Source organism: Bombyx mori, chromosome 17 (assembly GCF_030269925.1).
Source record: "Bombyx mori chromosome 17, ASM3026992v2".
NCBI classification, from domain to species: Eukaryota; Metazoa; Arthropoda; class Insecta; order Lepidoptera; family Bombycidae; genus Bombyx; species Bombyx mori.
Genome location: NC_085123.1, coordinates 2898980 through 2917924, shown reverse-complemented (window position 1 = coordinate 2917924; position 18945 = coordinate 2898980). Strand labels below are relative to the sequence as shown.

General features: G+C 41.0%; 1 protein-coding gene and 1 non-coding gene across 5 annotated transcripts in view; one reads left to right on the top strand and one right to left on the bottom strand.

Moving 5' to 3' along the window:
- Positions 1-18945, bottom strand: part of LOC101742325 (uncharacterized) — a 46890-nt gene that overhangs the window by 9427 nt on the left and 18518 nt on the right. For 2 of the 4 annotated variants that reach the window (XM_062673251.1, XM_038017066.2), the window contains 11 exons: positions 18016-18042; positions 16456-16738; positions 14472-14539; positions 12769-12975; positions 12076-12206; positions 11225-11360; positions 10067-10185; positions 6130-9991; positions 4368-4524; positions 2803-2992; positions 248-2529 (listed from right to left, as the gene is read on the bottom strand). In XM_062673251.1, the coding sequence (XP_062529235.1) occupies positions 248-2529; positions 2803-2992; positions 4368-4524; positions 6130-9991; positions 10067-10185; positions 11225-11360; positions 12076-12206; positions 12769-12975; positions 14472-14539; positions 16456-16738; positions 18016-18042 (7462 nt within the window). The remainder of the gene's footprint in view (positions 1-247; positions 2530-2802; positions 2993-4367; positions 4525-6129; positions 9992-10066; positions 10186-11224; positions 11361-12075; positions 12207-12768; positions 12976-14471; positions 14540-16455; positions 16739-18015; positions 18043-18945) is intronic. The other 2 variants (XM_038017064.2, XM_038017065.2) reach the window with 2 other exon arrangements.
- Positions 5843-5915, top strand: TRNAT-UGU (transfer RNA threonine (anticodon UGU)). The gene has a single exon. It is a non-coding gene; the product is annotated as a tRNA-Thr (tRNA).

Sequence of the window (18945 nt, the reverse complement as noted above, 5' to 3'; positions counted from 1 at the left end):
CGAGCATACGGCCCACCTGATGGTGAGTGGTTACCGTCGCTCATGGACGTCAACAATGCCAGGGGCAGAGCCAAGCCACTGCCTACACGAAGATTTAAAAATCCAAAGACTTAAAAATTACACAATTTCTTACTAACTGTGGTATACATTATAATAACTAGCGGGCTCATTAGTATTAATACCATCTTTTACTGATAGGACCAATTTTTTTTTTTCATAAAAAAAAATGTTAACGTTTCTCACTCACCTGTGAATCTAATGTCGCTCAATATAGGGAAATAGGAGTCGAGCTGACAAAATTTCTTTTCTTGCTGTAAAAAATTCTCGGTGTCAGTCGTCGCTTTGACGTTTTGCAATTCGAGAGCTCCGTTAGCTCTGGCGCTGCCTTCATTCTGCGAAGGTTCTGACGATCCGATGGATCTCAACTCACTCGAAGACTCCTCTATTAACTTCGTGTCTCCGCTTACTCCGTCATTTTTACTTGTCTCTTCGTCTGTTCTCGCGTCTCTGTCGTTGTCGTCCACGTTACTCTCGATCAGTTCCTCGAAGGTTTCGTTTAAAAAATGCACAGTAGCGTAGTTCTCGTTTTTTCCGTTTACACCGTCGACGCTGATGGAGCCGTTTGGTGTACTCTTTATATTCGATATCGCATCAGACGTTTCTATTTGACTCGGGCTGCCTTTTTGCATTGTTTCGTAATCAATAATACTGTGGGGACCTTCAGGCTGTGAGTCCCCGTTCGACTCCGAGTGAGCCTCCTCAATGCTATTCCTAAGTTCAGGTCGATTTGTGTGAGAATCATAAGTGTGGTTCAGATCTATGAGTTTCTCTGTGTGCGAATCAAAGGTAACGTTCGAGTTTTCTTTGAACAGATCTAAAGGGGCCTCCGTTACTATTATCGAGTGAGGCTGTTCCGTTTCGTCTTCCAAATCAAAATTTATCAAGTAGGTACTGGTCGGTTCTCTTACGTCGACTAATATGTGAGATTCTGTTAAATTCGTTAGTTTAAGAGGACCAGTCGTGGGGGTCGTGGGGGTCGTGGGGGCCGTGGGCTCGTCTGTTGGTTGGGGCGAGTGGGGGGCGACCACCAGCTCGCTCGCCAGCAGCCTCTCACTCCTCAAGAACAGCGAGCTGGCGTCTATCAGCGACGACAGATCCTGTGGACGGTGCTTTACAGAGTTTTCGAATTGACGAAATTCCTCAGAACTAACTCCGCTCTCCATGCTTTGACTAGATTTATCTCGAGAATTCACTTCTTGAGGTTTTGTTGTCGCCGAATTTTCAAAGTCGGAATACGTCGGCGTTCGCTCGGACACGACCAAGCTGTCCCGGTTGCTGTACCTGCTCAGGGTTTTGCTGTCGCCTTCAAGGAGTATCTCCGTGTCCTGGGTGCCTCGATCGGTGTTGGAAGACAAATCCTGCGGTCTGATCTCGGCGGATTGTTGAAAATTTTGAAAAGTCGGTACAGACATAACGTACTCGGAGTTGACCGTTTTATCATCCGGAAACGTCATCGGTATGGCTTGCACATCATCCTCGTCGCCCACGATTTCTGTGAGCGGAGTGCTGGTGATAGAGGGCGCCATGTTGTTCCTGTAATTGACATTAGGGCTGTCACCTATGTCTATCAGCAGGGCTTCGTTCTCAGGGCTGCTTGATTTGTTTTTACTCTCAGAGAAATTGTCTTCGAGGCAACTTATTTCAACACTTTCCATTTTTTTAATGCACGGTTCTGAAAAGATACGAGGACTGGTGTTTTCGATTTCCTTATCCTCCGATAACTTTGGCGGGGTGAGATCGGGGTCTTCCCCGAGAGGAGACCTCCTCACCAGCTCCGGTTGCTGAAACTTCCACGGATCGTCCATGGATGCCACTTCAGTGGTGCAGTTGGAGTAGGACGGCATGCCCGACATGAGGGTGCCGTACGCCAGGTCTTTGGTGGGGCTGTTCTTCGTGGAGTCGTTTAGCTGCGAGGACGAGGCGGCGGTTGCGGCAGACCTCACCTTCGTGTACGTGTACTGGTCGTAGGCCGCTATGGAGTCCGGCGAGAACGTCTCGCAGGCTTCGGACTTGCTGTCGTGGATGATGTATGTGGAGCAGTGACTGAGCTCGCGGTCGTCCTCGTCGTGGGTGAGCGTGTCGGTGCTCTCGCTGTTGCCGTCTCCCTTGGTCGGCTCGGGGTCCATCGCGAGGTCGTCGAAATTCTCTTCGACGTTGTAAAGCGTGTCGTTGGAGCACCACGAGTCGATGCTCGTCGCTTTGGAGAGGCACTCGGAGGGCTGCTTGGACAGCTTGGCGTCGGTGGGCAGCGTGGTCTTGGACAGGGTGGAGACGCCGGTCGGGTTGTCGAGGTTGTCGGAGGTGTCGGTGGTCGGGCTCACGAGGAAGGGCGACACTTGCGAGATCCGCTCGCAGCTCGATTCCTTCTCGTCGTTCTTAGTGTACGTCCTGTCGTCGACGGGGGAGTGCACATCTGGTTTCGTTCCTTTACACGGACTAGCGTTTAAGCTATCGGCGCTCATCGTCACCCTGCAATGTTATGGATTAACGATTTTTATACGTTTTTTTTCTTCGTTTTATGTATTTTATTTTTTAAAGATAATTTCGAAGGCAGGAGATTAGTTTATACTAATTTTGATGTTTCACAGATTTACCAAACTATAAAGTGTTTATGTCTTATATTTATTAAATGACTAGATACAAAAACCTTAATGATAGACGGGGTTCGAAATTCAAAGATGTTCTTGAGTTATCACATATACTATTTATGGATATAATATAATGTGTAACTTGAGTACTCACTCGGCGGTGGGCGCGTCTTTGTGCAGTGTGTAGGTGTGGTTGTGAGTGTGCAGCGAGTACGTGGCGGGGGAGGGCACGGGGGAGGGGGCCGGGGAGGGTGCGGGGGAGGGCGGCTGCGTGCTCTGCTCGGTCCAGTTGTTGCAGGGCTCCGGGTAGCTTTCCGACGATTCCGTTAGGAGAGAAGCGTTCCCTGTTCGAACCAATTACATCTTAAATTTCATTAGTTTTAATGAATGTCAAAAAACCGACACAAAGCATGAATAATTAATTAGTGGTGATAGGACGCCTTGTGAGTTCGCACGGGTAGGTACCACCACCCTGCCTATTTCTGCCGTGAAGCAGTAATGCGTTTCGGTTTGAAGGGTGGTGCAGCCGTTGACTGAGTCTTTAGAACTCATATCTCAAAGTGGGTGGCAGCATTTACGTTGTAGATGTCTATGGGCTCCGGTAACCACTTAACACCAGATGGGCTGTGAGCTCGTCCACCCATCTAAGCAATAAAAAAATGGAAAAAAAAACAGGTGGGCGAGCAAAGGCTCAGACCGCCGGGTTCGAATTTGCTAACAGCTGCTCGAACGCCTCCGAAAAAGACCTAACAACTGAAGAAAAGCTGCTTCGCAAATGACTTTACCAGCGGATCGGAATCGCGGCCCGCTGAGAAGATCCGACGAAAAACTCAGCGGGTTGATGCATGGGTTAGGTTGTACGTCGAACTCTTTGCCGAGATTTTTATCTATTGCATCATTTACATATCGCAATGCAATCGCATTCAATATCCCAGTTCGTGCATCAATGTATGTTGAAATTAGAAAAATGATTTTTAACTCCTATATTGATCGTATTACAGGTGTTTAGTGAATAATGTTATAATTTTTTTTGTTATTGCTTAAATGGGTGGACGAGCTCACAGTCCACCTGGTGTTAAGTGGTTGCCGGAGCCCATAGACATCTACAACGTAAATGCGCCACCCACCTTGAGATATAAGTTCTAAGGTCTCAAGTATAGTTACAACGGCTGCTCCACCCTTCAAACCGAAACGCATTACTGCTTCACGGTAGACAGTGGTGGATTTACACTGGGGGCAGTCGAGGCAAGTGCCCAGGGCGGCAAATTTGTTAGTGCGACAAATTTTTGAAAGTTAGAAAAAAAACAAATATTTATTTATGTTTTTGATATATATAACATCTTGTAGGGACGACAAATGTCTCCATAGCAACTATTAATATGTATGTGTGAGCGATAATTACATTGCAGTGATGCTACGTCAGTCTCGGGATTGTCGAGCTGTCGATAGCAAATGAGGTTGTAATCCCAATATACTTTAGTCACTTAACTGAACACATGTCTTATTAATCCTTGCCCGATATTAACTCAACAATCTAATAAAGTTTCTGCAATAAATTAATTCCAGTAATGGGGCGGATCTTTTTCCGGTGCCCAGGAGCGGCATTCAGTTAAATCCGGCCCTGACGGCAGAAACAGGCGGGGCGGTGGTGCCCACCCGTGCGGCCTCACAAGACGTCCTACAACCAGTAAAACCATGTATATACGAGAGAGTGCTCACAGTTGGCGTCGTTCTCGTAGGCGCAGAGCTGCTGGCCGGTCTCCTCGGCGATGGGGCTGAGCGCGCCCGGGTAGGACAGCACGAGCTCGGGCGGCGCCGGCAGCTGCGCCGTCCACTCGCCGCGCTCCGCCTCGCACTGCGGCTCTATGGCCGCCACCTGCGCACCACGCGCCTTAATGTTACCTCCACTTTTTAATTATCTTTTTTTTTATTGCTTAGATGGGTGGACGAGCTCACAGCCCACCTGGTGTTAAGCGGTTACTGGAGCCCATAGACATCTATAGCGTAAATGCGCCACCCACCTTGAGACAAAAGTTCTAAGGTCTCAGGTATAGTTACAACCGGTGCCCCACCCTTCAAACCGAAACGCATTACTGCTTCACGGCAGAAATAGAGAGGGTGGTGGTACCTACCCATGCGGACTCACAAGAGGACCTACCACCAGTAATATATACTAATATATATACTAATCATACTAATCAGTATCTATACCAATATTATAAAGCTGAAGAGTTTGTTTGTTTGAACGCGCTAATCTCAGGAACTACAGGTCCGATTTGAAAAAATCTTTCAGTGTTAGATAGCCCATTTATCGCGGGAGGCTATATAACATCACGCTAAGACCAATGCAAGCGGAACACCCATAAAGAATCGGGGTTTTTTTCCCTTTTGAAAGCTTCCGCTGCGTGCGCTGCGGAAACGGTTAAAGTTTCGCTAAAATAATGTATGATAAAATTGTTCCCCTTTAAAAGATCTAAAAAAAATTCCGCAGCAGCATAATAGGTCTATATGTTAAGGTTGGCTTATTATAACGTTTTATGGTCGAATTGATAATTTCCTCTTTTGAAGTCGGTTAAAAAGCGTGATTTTGGTACCTTAAATAGCTCCTTAACATTCTATTATTCAAAAATATTTTCATTTCCTACGTAAATGAAGAGGCGGGTAATATTTAGCGTTATGCCAAAGTAACTATTCCACGCGGACGAAGTCGCGGGAAAAAGCTAGTATATTAATACGTGAAGCAAAAACTTTGTACCACTTTTAACGAAAATTGTGCGGACGGGTGCAGAATGCATATATTTTTTTTATTATTCATTAAAAATACTTTAAATAAATAAATAAAAAATATGACACACGCTGCAATATATTTGACACACGGATATAGACTCTATTATTTATTTTTAAAGTCTGTGGTCAAATTGAGAATAGATTAATATTGTTTGTCTTCATTATTATTTATGTGTAATATGGTATTATTTTAAAAGTTAAAGTTCTTTATAGGATACTCTTTTCAAAAACCGTTACGTTTCAAATGGCCAGTATTGTAAAACGGCAACATCTTAAGTATTTTATCTATTATTTTAATAGTTAACATGTAAGTGAGAAATGAAACAAAATAATCTTCTGCACATTGAAGATTATAAATAATTCAAAAAAGGCAAAAGCAATCCTTAATATTGTTACCTACGCTCGTAGCCTCCATAGCTCAGGGGTTAGAGCACTGGTCTTGTAAACCAGGGGTCGAGAGTTCAAATCTCTCTGGGGGCAAACACTTTTTGTACTTTTTTACAATTGGATTATTTCAATTATATTTTAAAAAAAGGCTTTCGTCCAACTTTGTTACCTACTGGAAAATTTAAAACATTTATTTTCAATTAAAAATAATAATCGCACTATGCTTATGTATATATCACTAATATTATTTAATTTTGAGCAGTTAATTTTTACTGTTTCACAAATATTAAGTTATCGATGCACTCACCTGAGCTAGAGGCAATTTCAATTCGAGTTCATTCCTAAGGGCCTTCACACACTCTTCGTCTAACGTTAGGTCCTCTCGCAGATCCTCTACAGACCCTCCGTTTCCAGCTAAAATCGATTCCTCGAGTACATCGTCTTCAAGACCTTCAACCGTCAAAGGCCCAGAATATTCAATGTTCATATTATTCTCGTTTTCGGCCATCGCCAACTTCGAAGTTATTTGTAATTCTATTTGATTTAAATCGATTTCGTTCTGAACGGCGTCGACTTGCTCTGTCGATTGTGGAACCTCTTTAGGCACGTCCAAGTCGATATTAACTAAATACTTGTGATGCGATGTCGAGGCAAGGAACACTCCGGGTGAATTGGGAGGCGTAGATGGCGAGACATGCTTTTCGGTCACAGAATGCCCGCTATCTTCGGTGTTCGTTTCGGTCTGCGGGTCCGAAATACTAATTTTCGGTTCGTTTTCATTAACATCAGGTTCAACTTTCGATTTCGACTCGCTGGACGTGATATCGTAGAACTCGTCCTGACATATATCCGGTACTTCGTTCAGGAAATTAACGTCGCGTAACGGCGATGGAGTTTCAAGATTCATTTCGCTGAAGTTGGATGAAAACGCCAACAATTCCTCTTTTGGTAAATCTACCAACTCCGATTTGATGCCTTTGTATATTTCAAGAGAACAGTTTTCAAACGGCCCCAACACTACTGAACTGTTTTCGTCAAAAGTGTCAGTGGGGTGACTTTTCGTGGGCGACTCGAAAGGACTTAGGCTTTCCGGGACAAACGTTTGTTCCAACTTAGTCAGTGTCACACCAGGACCGTAATCAGGAACTTTTGTTTCTGATAAAATATTTTTTATTTCTTCATCTTTATTGTTCGTGTTATCGGCAAAATCTACAGAATTATCGCTTCCTAGAGGTGTACTCGAGACCAAACCTGTTTTAAAACAGCTCTCAGCGTTAAGTCTCTCCATGTGGAGGAAATTATCAATTTCCTTAGCTACTTTGACGGTAGGTAGATCCAGATAAACTGTAGATTCATTTTTCAAGAGAGAAATATCTTGTAAGCCTGATGAATCTAAGCACAAAGGCATTGTTCCAACGTCTTTGTTCAGTTTAGTAGTTTGTTTCAACTCACCAGAGTTTTCGACGAGATCCAAATAGACAGTGCTGTCATTTGACTGTTCTTTCAAATCATATATCACATAATCAGATCTAGACGTGTCTATCGTATCGTTTTTTGTTGTATTTCCATCTAATTCGCATTTAAAAATCTTATCACTATTTTGTACTTCTTCAGGTGGCAAAAAAGACGATTGACTATTATTAAAAATTTCAGATTTAATGTCTGAATGAATAATGGGATTTTCACTAAATGTGCTTGCCTTATCGGATTCTATATTTACATTATTTTGTACTGTACTAGGTGTCTGTTCGGGGGAGAGAACAGTTGAGTAGAGTGCTGTAGCATGATCAATTTCCTTAGGAACTCCTTCAATGCAAACATTACTGTCACACGAATTTTCAATGTCCATAGGTAGTTTTGTCACTTCTACATTTTCTAAATCTATCTTTTCAAAAGAGTATATTGTATTTTCTGATGATATTTTATGTTCTTGTGTACGTTCTGCGTCTAAATAATTCAGTGTATTTTCTAAAGTAAGATCTTTCGTTTCAGTCTTATTATTCATTTCATAATCATTTTCGATATTTTGTACTCGGTCGTTCGTAGCTGTGGGTGAAGATTGTGTTATTTCTAAATCATTTAAACCTGATTCATTCGTGGAGCATGTTTCTTTTGCTGTACCCCTTTCAGATGATTTCAAATCAATTTCCTTGATAGATTCAGCCTCAATAAAATCTAATGTTGCTTGTACATTATTTTGTAACGTTTTACTATATATTTCTTCACTATGAACATTTCCATCGTTATTTATGTCCTCAACTATATGAATTTGTTCATTTGATGTATCTGTACTCTTTTCGTGATTTTGTTTATTCGACTCTAAGAGCAGAATAACTTGACTTGATGTTTCAGAAGTTGGAAATTGTTCAATGTTATTCAAATCTATAGGTACTTCTTCTATATTATTTTCTATGCATTTTATTTTATTTACTTTAATTTTCGGAAGATTCATTTTTATTTTGGGTAGATCTTCTGTTGAAATTGGTTTTTCACCAAATTTTAGAAATGAAATATTTGATGTTTCCGTATCCTCGTGCGTATCAAGAGCGTTAAATTCTTTTTTTACACTTTCACTATCGACTGTAAAGTGTATAGTATCGGATGTTTTGTTGCACACATTTTCTCCTTCACTTTGCGGTTCAAGTGAACTTTCACAAAGTTTTATTTCTTCTAAATCGTTAAATTTTACTACATTATTAACTATATCTATTTTGTTAGGATCACTTTTAACAACATGTGACTCTACTAAATTATCAATTACGTTTTCAATGAGATCACTAAATTCTACGTTTTGTTTATTATAACTACTGCTTGATTCATTTTTTGAGTCTTCTCTTTCAAGCCCTGAATTTTCACATATAAGTTCATGTTTATTATTTGTATGTAAATTAGGCAAGACATTTTTATCTACACTGTCTAATATAATATCATTTTTCTCTTCAATAAACTCTCCAGCCTCCTCACTAGATAGTAGGTTATCATCTAATGACTTAGTTCCTTCCTTAACATCAATTTCTTTGTTTACATTACTATCACACTTAAACTGGCAGTCTTCACTTCTAACATGCTGTATATTTTCACTTACACTAGATATAGAGGACGCGCACAATTCCTTCAATTTAGGTATCTCACTATCACTATTAGCTACTTTATCATTTGGCAATACATTTCGCACATCTACCTCGTCGTGCGCTACTTCATCAAGATCAAGAGGAACATTTAGTCCAGAAATTCCAGTACCAACTAAATCTTTTATAGGTGTTTCTGGAGTGAGATTTTCTAACGTTTGTTGACTGATCGTGTCGCTGTGCCTTTCGAATGAGTGACTCAACGTCCCGATTGTATCACGGTCGACATCTTCGTCTTCTGTCTCGTCTTGATTAGTATCGAAACCAGCGTCTAGAATGTTCTGGAAATTATTGATACCGGGTGATTTGACTAAACTAGACTGTACCGGATACTCTTTTTTACAGTCCAAACTCAAATTGTCCCTTGAAGGACTAGCCTGATGACTGGATTCAGAGCTTGAAGTTTTTTCAGAATTCAGCATATTATCGAGATTCTTAATGACGTCGCTGACGTCTTTAAAGTAGCTGACGTCGTCCTGGCTCCCCGCCATGATGTCCTTCACCCAGGGATCAACTGAACTATCGGATTTATCGTTTTCTTTTTCTCTCCCTTCGTCGAGTTGCATATTTCCTTGATGGCATTCGAGGGCGGCCATCTCGTTGTGCGTGAGGTAGATGTTCCTGACGTCTTCCAGCGATCCGTGGAGGTTGGTGAGACTCTCGGACTTGATCTGTACGGACAGGGGATCCTTGTCCGACATGATACTGCTGGATCTGGAGACGGCGGTGTCCATGTCGATGCTGAGCGTGTCGTGTGCGGTGTGCGCGTCATCGAGCTCGCGGTCGGAGCCGGTGAAGTGCGATGCGACGGAGGTGGAGGGGGCGTGCACGATGGCGACGTGCTCGTCTATCTTCGGTATCGTGTTGGGTTTGAGTCGTTGCCAGCGTTCCTCGAAGTCGCTGGTCCCGAAGCTCCCGTCTTGCGACAACTCTGTAGTCTCCGTGTGACTTGTGTACAAGTGATCGATGAGACCGTGAACCTGGGCGGAAGTAGGACGAGCATCCGGATTGGTGTTCCAGCACAGCTGCATCACTTGATATCTGTAATTAAACAAATATATGTAAACTGTGGGTCTAATTATAAAAATGCTGCTTTATTTTTCTTATAATACTAACAGATGATTTCTGTACGGGCAGGGAAGGTCGGGTAGCGGCGGCGGTAGAGCGACGGGTGTTGCTCCCCAGGCGCAGACCTCCCATATCAGATTTCCTAGGAACCATACTTCACTGCTGGCCTGAAACAAATAATACAATATTATGTCTAACAAAAATCACGAGTCCTGCTAAAAAACTTTCGATAGATATGAATAGATACTTTATTTTGGACATATTAATTAGACAAGTGACTAGGAGATGTATGGAAATGGTAGTACAAGGTAGAGTGGGAAGAGGTCGATCGAAAAAGACATGTGTGAGTGAATGACGATATGATAGTTTAAGAGGACTGAGTGTTGAGATGACAGCTGATAGAAGTGGTCCCCACCTAGTGGAATAAGGTGGAGATGAAGAAGAAGAAGAAGTGGCCAAAAAGTTCTAGAGGGGCGGGAATGCGTTGGATGCGGGCTGCGCAAGGCCAGTCATTACGGTGAACCTTGAGTGAGGCCTATGTCTAGCAGTGGACGTCTGTGGGCTGGCGGCAGCGACGACATATTGTTTTTTTTTTCAACATTTAACATTGATGGTTTCGTATTCAGTGGGGGTTTTTTAATGGATTTTATGACCTGGTAAGTTAGACTTTTAAGTCATGTCTTTTTTTAATTTATATTCTTATTTTTATGAAAAATGATAATATGGAGTGAAATGAAATTAAATAAAGATGATTAATTTGAGACATTAATCAACTGGGATGAAATTAAATGAAATGAGATGAGATGAGATGGTATGGGATAAAGATTAAATATAATCTTAGTAAAATGGTGGTCATTTACTCTGATTTTTTCAGTGGACTTTTTGGAAGATTCCGAGAAGTTACGTCTAGTGGCTTCGTTTCATTTTCCTACATTTATGCACTTTCACAGATATTAAACAGTTCATAAACCTAAAGAAACACTAAATAGACAAAATAAAACAAATCACACAACGTCACTCCTCGCGTTCCCGCCAAAAAGTCTCAGAATGAACAAATTCAAATTCAAATTCAAAATCATTTATTTCAACTAGGATGTCATCAAAAACACACTTGTTGAATGTCAAAATGTAAAAGAAAATGTTAACTCTACCACAAACAAATTAACAAATTCACAGATTGCTAGACTACTCGCACAGATTACCCACCGTGTACAGAGGCGGGTGTCTCCTCGTCTCGGGAGCGTCGTGTTCGTACGGAGATTCGGCATTCGTGTACCGTCCCAGCACGGCCCGCGCGTTGTCCGCCTCGCCGCGTACTAGCACGTTACCGCTCCATAGATTCCTGTAATTTACAATTCGTACCAAAATATATTTTAGTATTTTTTTATTTATTTTTATTGCTTAGATGGGTGGACGAGCTCACAGCCTACCTGGTGTTAAGTGGTTACTGGAGCCCATATACATCTACGACGTAAATACGCCACCCACCTTGAGATATCAGTTCTAAAGTCTCAGTATAGTTACAACGGCTATCTCGCCCTTCCAACCAAAACGCATTGCTGCTTCACGGCAGAAATAGGCAGGGTGGTGGTACCTACCCGCGCGGACTCACAAGAGGTCCTACCACCAGTAAAAACCCGCAAAATTATAGTTTGCGTGATTACTGGTGGTAGGACGTCTTGTGAGTCGGCGCGGATAGGTACCACCACCCTGCCTATTTTTGCTGTGAACCAGTAATGCGTTTCGGTTTGAAGTGTAGGGCAGCCATTGTACTGTATAAGTGAGACCTTACAACTCATGTCCCAAGGTGGGTGGCGGCATTTACGTTGTAGATGTTTATGGGCTCCGGTAACCACTTAATACCAAGTGGACCGTGAGCTAGTCCAGCGATCTAATAAAATAAAAAAAAAATGTTTGTAGACACTTATCCAACACAATCTCCGAAAGAGACAAACTATGTACTATCCGAGAAATTATTAAAAATAAAAAATTGTAAGCAGACAAAGAAATCTAATACGAATAATGTTAAAATTAAATCTGATAGTATAAGAACGTACCCGTATAAATGTCCCCTGGAATTGAGATAGGAGAGTCCGGAAGTGACGTCACACATCAACCGCAACGGAACCCCGCTCTCGTTCAGTATCGCCATCTTCGGTCTGTTCACTGTTAGGTATTGATGGAGATCCTGCAAGTAAATAAATCAGTAGGTAATTTAAATTAAGTAACATGATAGATAAGATATTAAGTCGATATATTGTCGATGAAGCTGAGAGAATAATCGAAAAATTTCAGACGTATGTACATATTAAATGAATTTTAATTACGCACAATCAAAAGTGCTGTGAAAACTTTACTTTATGGTTGAGCGCAATTTCAAAATCTGTGACGTCATTTGTGGTCAAAACGAAAGGCAAGCTATTACACCATTAGCCACATATGGATTATGGCCATGCATTGTCATAGTGGTGGTATCTACCAAATGAAACACTGCTCTTGCTAGAGCAGAGGTTAGGAAATTCTCTCAGGCTGAGCCCCCTTGAGCTCGCCAGCCAGTCAGGGTGAAGTCAGAATAGCTCCTGGATATTTTTATGCCCTTTTGGGCAGACGAGCATACCTGATGGTGAATATTTACCATCGCCCATGGACTTCAGCAATGCCAGGAGCAGAGCGAAGCTGCTGCCTACAAATTGCCGATTGCCTATTACCGTATTCAGTGAACTAAATTATTATGATTAGACGTCCCTTACCGTACTGCACAATTCGAATATGACAATCCATGGGTCTTCCTGCAGACACCTAGCGACGTAGCCGAGGATGGTATCGTGTCGCGAATCCCGGTACAACTTGGCTTCGTCTAAGAACCTGGCCTTGTCTTCTAGATTAGCATTCGGGTTGAGTATCTTCACGGCCACTGCTTTCGTTGGACCAGCGTCATCGACCTCACCTTCCACCACCTGTAACATGGAAGCGTTATAGGTTAATCATAAAAATTGATAGCTAAAACTATTTACTTACTATTATAGAAAGAAAAAAACTTAATATTGCAAACAACAAAATTAAGTGATTTTTCACACCTTTTCTAGTGTACCTTTGTACATTTACTAGATGATGATGCACTAGGTAGGTTTCTATCTAAGCTGGTAGCCTTGAGAGGCTATGCCGGTGTAACCGAGCGAGTAGGTGAGCTCTCGAGGCTCTAACCTTACTACGTTGCTAACACTAACCCTAGCAAGAGCAGTGCTTCGCAGAATCTACCACTGGATCAGATGCGCGACCTAATGAAAAAATCCGGCGTGAAACTCAGTGGGCTTTGTCTATGGGTTAGTAGGTGCTTTCATAAATTCTATCTAAGCAGTCATTTTTTCTTTACCTGTTACACTGTTATCACATCCTAGATGTATGTATGTAATTATTCAACGACATAGTGATCGCAGCACTAACTATGAGATGACCTGTTGCGCCGAGGGTCGAGGGTTCGATTCCCACATCGGGCATCCGTTCGTGTGATAAACAGGTTTGTTTGCGGTAGGCAGCGGCCTGGCTCTGCCCCTGGCATTGCTGAATTCCATGAGCGACGGTAACCACTCACCATCAGGTGGGCCGTATGCTCGTCTGCCAATAAGGGTAATAAAAAAAAAAAAACTTTGGCTGGGTGTTTATTATCCATACATTAATATATATTTAAACCTATATAAGTAACATACACACGTCGCGTAAATCAGACTTCGGTACCCATAACATAGGTGAACGGTCGGTTCGTTCTTGGTTATCTATCTAGCTTGTTATTTTAAGAAAGGCAGGGAAGGGAAGGGAATTTCGAAAAATAAGCACTGCCAGTGAACAGTCTTCCTTGTCCCTTTTTTCTTTTGTTTCTTTTCGAATCACACCTGTCAAATCTCTATTTTATTTCCACAGGAGAAAATCGCCGGATCCCCATCCGCGCAGCGGGTGGGTTATGTGGGAGTTGAACCTCACTAAAAACTCCTGCCGCTCACAGCCGGCGCCCTACCCCGGACCGGGCCGAAGCCTAGTCGGAGTTATTAGTCTTATTAGTTTATGTCTAGTCATTGTATGCCCCTGTCAAAGAGGTTGCACGCCAAGACAACAGGGAATCCTAATTTAAAGTCGGATAAATGTGCATGATTTGTTCCCAATTTACTTTTAACTAACTTTTCATTTCGCGTCAGTACCCTATATCGTAAACATTACTAATGTTTTTTTTCGCCTTTTCTCAAGTAATTACTAATTTATCAATTATCGAAAAGGTCCTACATACAATTCTTTATCACTCATTGACACCTGAACATATTATTAGACAAGTATTTTTACTAATAAAAAGTCGATAAAACAAAACAGCTCTAAAGTCGAGTCGAGTTTGGCTGAAGCATGGTTACACCATTTATGTGTACCTAAACACTGAAGTTACTATCGTTACCAACTTAATACTTACTCTGCCGAACCATCCACGTCCTATCTCCCGAAGGTACTGCAGTTGATTCCTCGGGAAATCCTCCCCGCCTGCGAACAGAAATTAACACCATCTTATTAATTTAGAAGACACATTAATATAGCCAAAAGTTTCACAACTATTATATCGACAGGTGAAAGACTATTTGGTTTAAGTGACATTTTGCTACTTTACAGTCGAACTATTTAAAGTTTAAAATTGCGTGACAATAAAACTTTTTCAGCTATTTGTATCGAGTAAACTTAATTGAGATTCAATTAAAAACACCAAACTGTTGATACTAAATACCAAATAAAACGCACCTTTAATTATAAAGATATTTATCGCATTTTAAGCGAAATGTCGCTTAAACCATTTAGCCTTTCACCCCTCGATATATAATTTATATTCATTACGTACATATCCATCTTTTTTTTTCTACCTATTCTGGTAACCTCGAGGCGTTATTCTAGATTCACCGAACTAGTAGGTGAGCTCACGGAGCTCAAACCGGGAGTGTTGCTAACACTGGCCCTAGCAAGAGCAGTGCTTCACAGAATCTACCACCGCCTTCCTTCCTGGCTGAGCCTTTGCTCGCCCACCTGTCCTGGTGAAACTGGAAAGGCCTTCGGGCCACCAGTAATACTTCAATGCTAAAAAAAATATCTACCACCGGATCGGAAACGCGACTCGCTGAGAAAGCCCGGCCAGAAACTCAGTGGTCTGTGTCTATGGGTTAAGCTCACCTAAAAATCTAGCTAATACAACGATAAGTAATCTTTACATACATCAATAACTAAACAACACTTCTCGCTACCACCAAACCCTTTTCGTTAACTTAAAGCTCAGAATAAACCTGTACTGTAATTCTTAATTAACACCGAATCCTAACGCAAACAATAATGAACCGAACACAGACTCATTGATGGGAACTTATCAATGCTCGGTTGAATACAATGGTAACGGGTCGAGATGACGCACGATACGGTCGCTTAGCACACCTACCTCCATCATTGTTTATCTATTTATACGTGCTACAAGGTCGTGTGTGTGTATACAATTTAACCGACATTCAATTGAGTGGAAGGATTGATATCACTTTTTTTTTCTTACCTATGCTGATAGCCTATTCTGATTTTACTGGTGGTAGGACCTCTTGTGAGTCCGCGCGGGTAGGTCCCACCGCCCTGCCTATTTCTGCCCTGAAGCAGTAATGCGTTTAGGTTTGAAGGGTGGGGCAGTCGTTGTAACTATACTGAGATCTTAGAACTTATATCTCAAGATGGGTGGCGCATTTACGTTGTAGATGTCTATGGGCTCCAGTAACCATTTAACATCAGGTGGGCTGTGAGCTCGTCCACACATCTAAGCAATAAAAAAAAAGCCTTAAGAGGCTATTTCAGGTTCGCCCTAACATGTAGGTGAGCTCACGGGGCTCAAACCGGAGTGTTGCTAACACTGGCCCTAGCAAGAGCAGTGCTTCGCAGAATCTACCACCGCGGATCGGAAAAGCGACCCACTGAGATGATCCGGCGAGAAACTCAATGGGCTGTTTCTGTGGGTTAATTCGCTTGTCGAGCCTTTCGTCGCAAGCGTCAGGTTCGACGAGGATGGTGACCGGTGCTTGTGGTACCTAAGAGCACCGTTAATGGGATGATATCACGCTGCCCGTATCTGGCCCGAAGCTGTACGTTCCATATTAAATCGTTTTTTTTTTTTCATTGAAGGATTACTAGACTGAGAATGTAAAATGTAGCCAATTTTAAGGTAAATGCTTGATGCCACATTATAGCGATGCGATCCGAGACCGGTGTCTGTTCAATTCGTCTATTCGTCACTCTATAGGAAACAAGAGGTCCTACCACCAGTAAGATTTACTAATTTATAACTTAAATCGAACATTACATTCTTAAATTAAATTTTCCAAATTTCCAACGAGGGTCCGCAAAACAGAAATTATTTAATTGAAAACGAGCACAAAACTCACTGAACCAGTCCGCGCATCGCTCCAGGGGATCGGCGACCCTCAGCTCTGTGGGGAGCGGCTCGAACTCCACCACGGACTCGCGGCTGATCCTGTTTCTCTCCTCGTTCTCGCTCACGATATAAGCGGCGGCATTGTTGTTGGCAATGTTCTGCATTTCACGGAGCGATATCGGGCCATTGTTGTTGTCTTCGCTTATGTTGTTGTTCGCTGGCTCGGAGAATCCGGAATCGGGAGGGTTCGTACGTCGATTGTCGTGTAGGTGTGTCGCGCTCGCGGTGAATAGCTGGAGATAAGATAAAACAAATTTTGAAAACTACGGAAAATAAAAAAACGCTTCAAAAATATTTACCGAATGGCGAAAGGATATTTGGTTTAAGCGAAATTTTTTGCAAGTTTACAGGAGAGTCATTTAAAGTCCAAAATTTGGAGAACATGGCATAACAAAAAACCTCTTTAGCTATTTGAATGGAATAAGCTTGATTGAAGTTCAATTAAAAACATCGAACAGTTGATGATAATCACTCCATAGAATATAATAACGTCGCTTTCTGTCTCTATATCCCTATGTATGCTTAAATCTTTAAAACTACGCAACGAATTTTGATGCGTTTTTTTTAATAGATAGAGTGATTGAAGAGGAAGGTTTATATGTATGTATAATAACATCCATTAAATAGTGGAGAAATCAATAATAAATTACAGTTTCTAATGCGAAGCGAGGGCGGGTCGCTAGTATCAAATAAAATGCACCATTAATTACAAAGGGAAATGTCGTTTAAATCAAATGTCCTTTCACCTCTCGATACGTTCCTATGTTGTTTATGTGGTTATTAAGTGATGTACCGCAATTCCCACTACTAGTTCTACAGAACACAAAAAAAAACAGACAATCGTTTCTGGATTATTTTTACGATTAAAAAATTAAAGTATAATGTTAAAATTATTAAGAATAAAAATAAACATGCAAATTACGTATTTAATTAAAAGTATGCACGAACGTCATAGAATCAATATTTTTCAACATGTTTTCGTGGAAGACAGCCTTTACTGCGTCACAATTCTTTGTACACGATGTCTTCGTAAAATTCGTGGAAGAATAGAGTACGTTTTATTCATTACCAAAATAATGTACATATTACTCATTAATTAGGAATTTTATTGCCAGAAATACGATCTCTTCCCAACAGATATTACATGATTAAGAATCTTATTAGAAAAAAGATCGATAATAGGGTACTCTCTCCTCCCACTAATTGTTACGAATAGAAAGTGAAAAAGAAAACCATGGAATTGGTTATTCACTAATCCTTCAAACATTCGAAAGAATACGAAAATTAAAAGGAGAACATTAGGACCTTTTACAATTGGTTATTAGACACAAAATACTACCTATTAAACTACGTTTACTATTGATTGAACAATTAAAATTTCACCAACACAATCTACTACCCGTCTTCCAACAAACAATATATAATATATGAAATTACTTCTTCAAAAATGGTTTTAATGAACGACAATAAAAAATAAAAAAACTACGTGTATTTTAGATTTATTGACTACCTGATTGTCCGCTCCTGAATTAGGCTGCTGACAAACAGAAAAAAATTAAGATTAAACATTGTTAAAAAAGCACTTGTCGTTTTTACTATGTTTTTAAAGTTATTATTTCACTGTTGTCTGTCTGTATACACTCGGTTCCATGCTAAATTCAAATTATTAGAATGTTGTATTATACTTGTGAATATGCCGATATATTAAGATGTGCAAAATGAAATAAAGTAAGTAAGTCTTGCGTTTATTTATTTTACTTTCAAACAATCAACTAATATCTATACAGGTATATCCTTCTTCTTGTCTTTATCACATTATGTAGGGTTGGTGCAGCATTTTTTCTCATTCCATTCAGGCCTATCTTACGTCATCTCTGCACTCACATCCTCTACTCTCGCATATCTTTTTTCACGTAGTGCATCCAAGTGGTTTAGGACGCCCTAAAATCTATATATGTAGATTCATTAAAATTAATTGCCAGCTGCATAACAGAGCACCCCACTTGAGAAGGGCTCTGCCGATTCGGATACTTTATTTTGCGTTCGTAATAGTCGGGACAAGGTTTGTATCAACTCAAACCACAAAAACTTTATCAATTCTAATCTAATCTCTCTTGGTACAACGGTATTGTAAGCCCGCACTGGCAGTTACCTTGCTTATATGAGTCGTCTATTATCAAAGGTGGCAATCTGTGCATTTGGACAAAAAAAATTTATTGATATGTCAATACAGATTGATTTGAATATAATCGTCTCCTTCAAAGAATACGGTTCAAAACCTGCAGTAAATAAAGGTTAATAGTTAACCTGTTATTTATCTAAGATGTCGTTCCGAAGAGTTTTGTGACTGCCAATGGAATACAAAGTCAATAATTCGTTTTTCTGATTTACCAATCATTGTCCAAAAGTCAGATTGCCGGCTTTGATAATAGTCGACTCA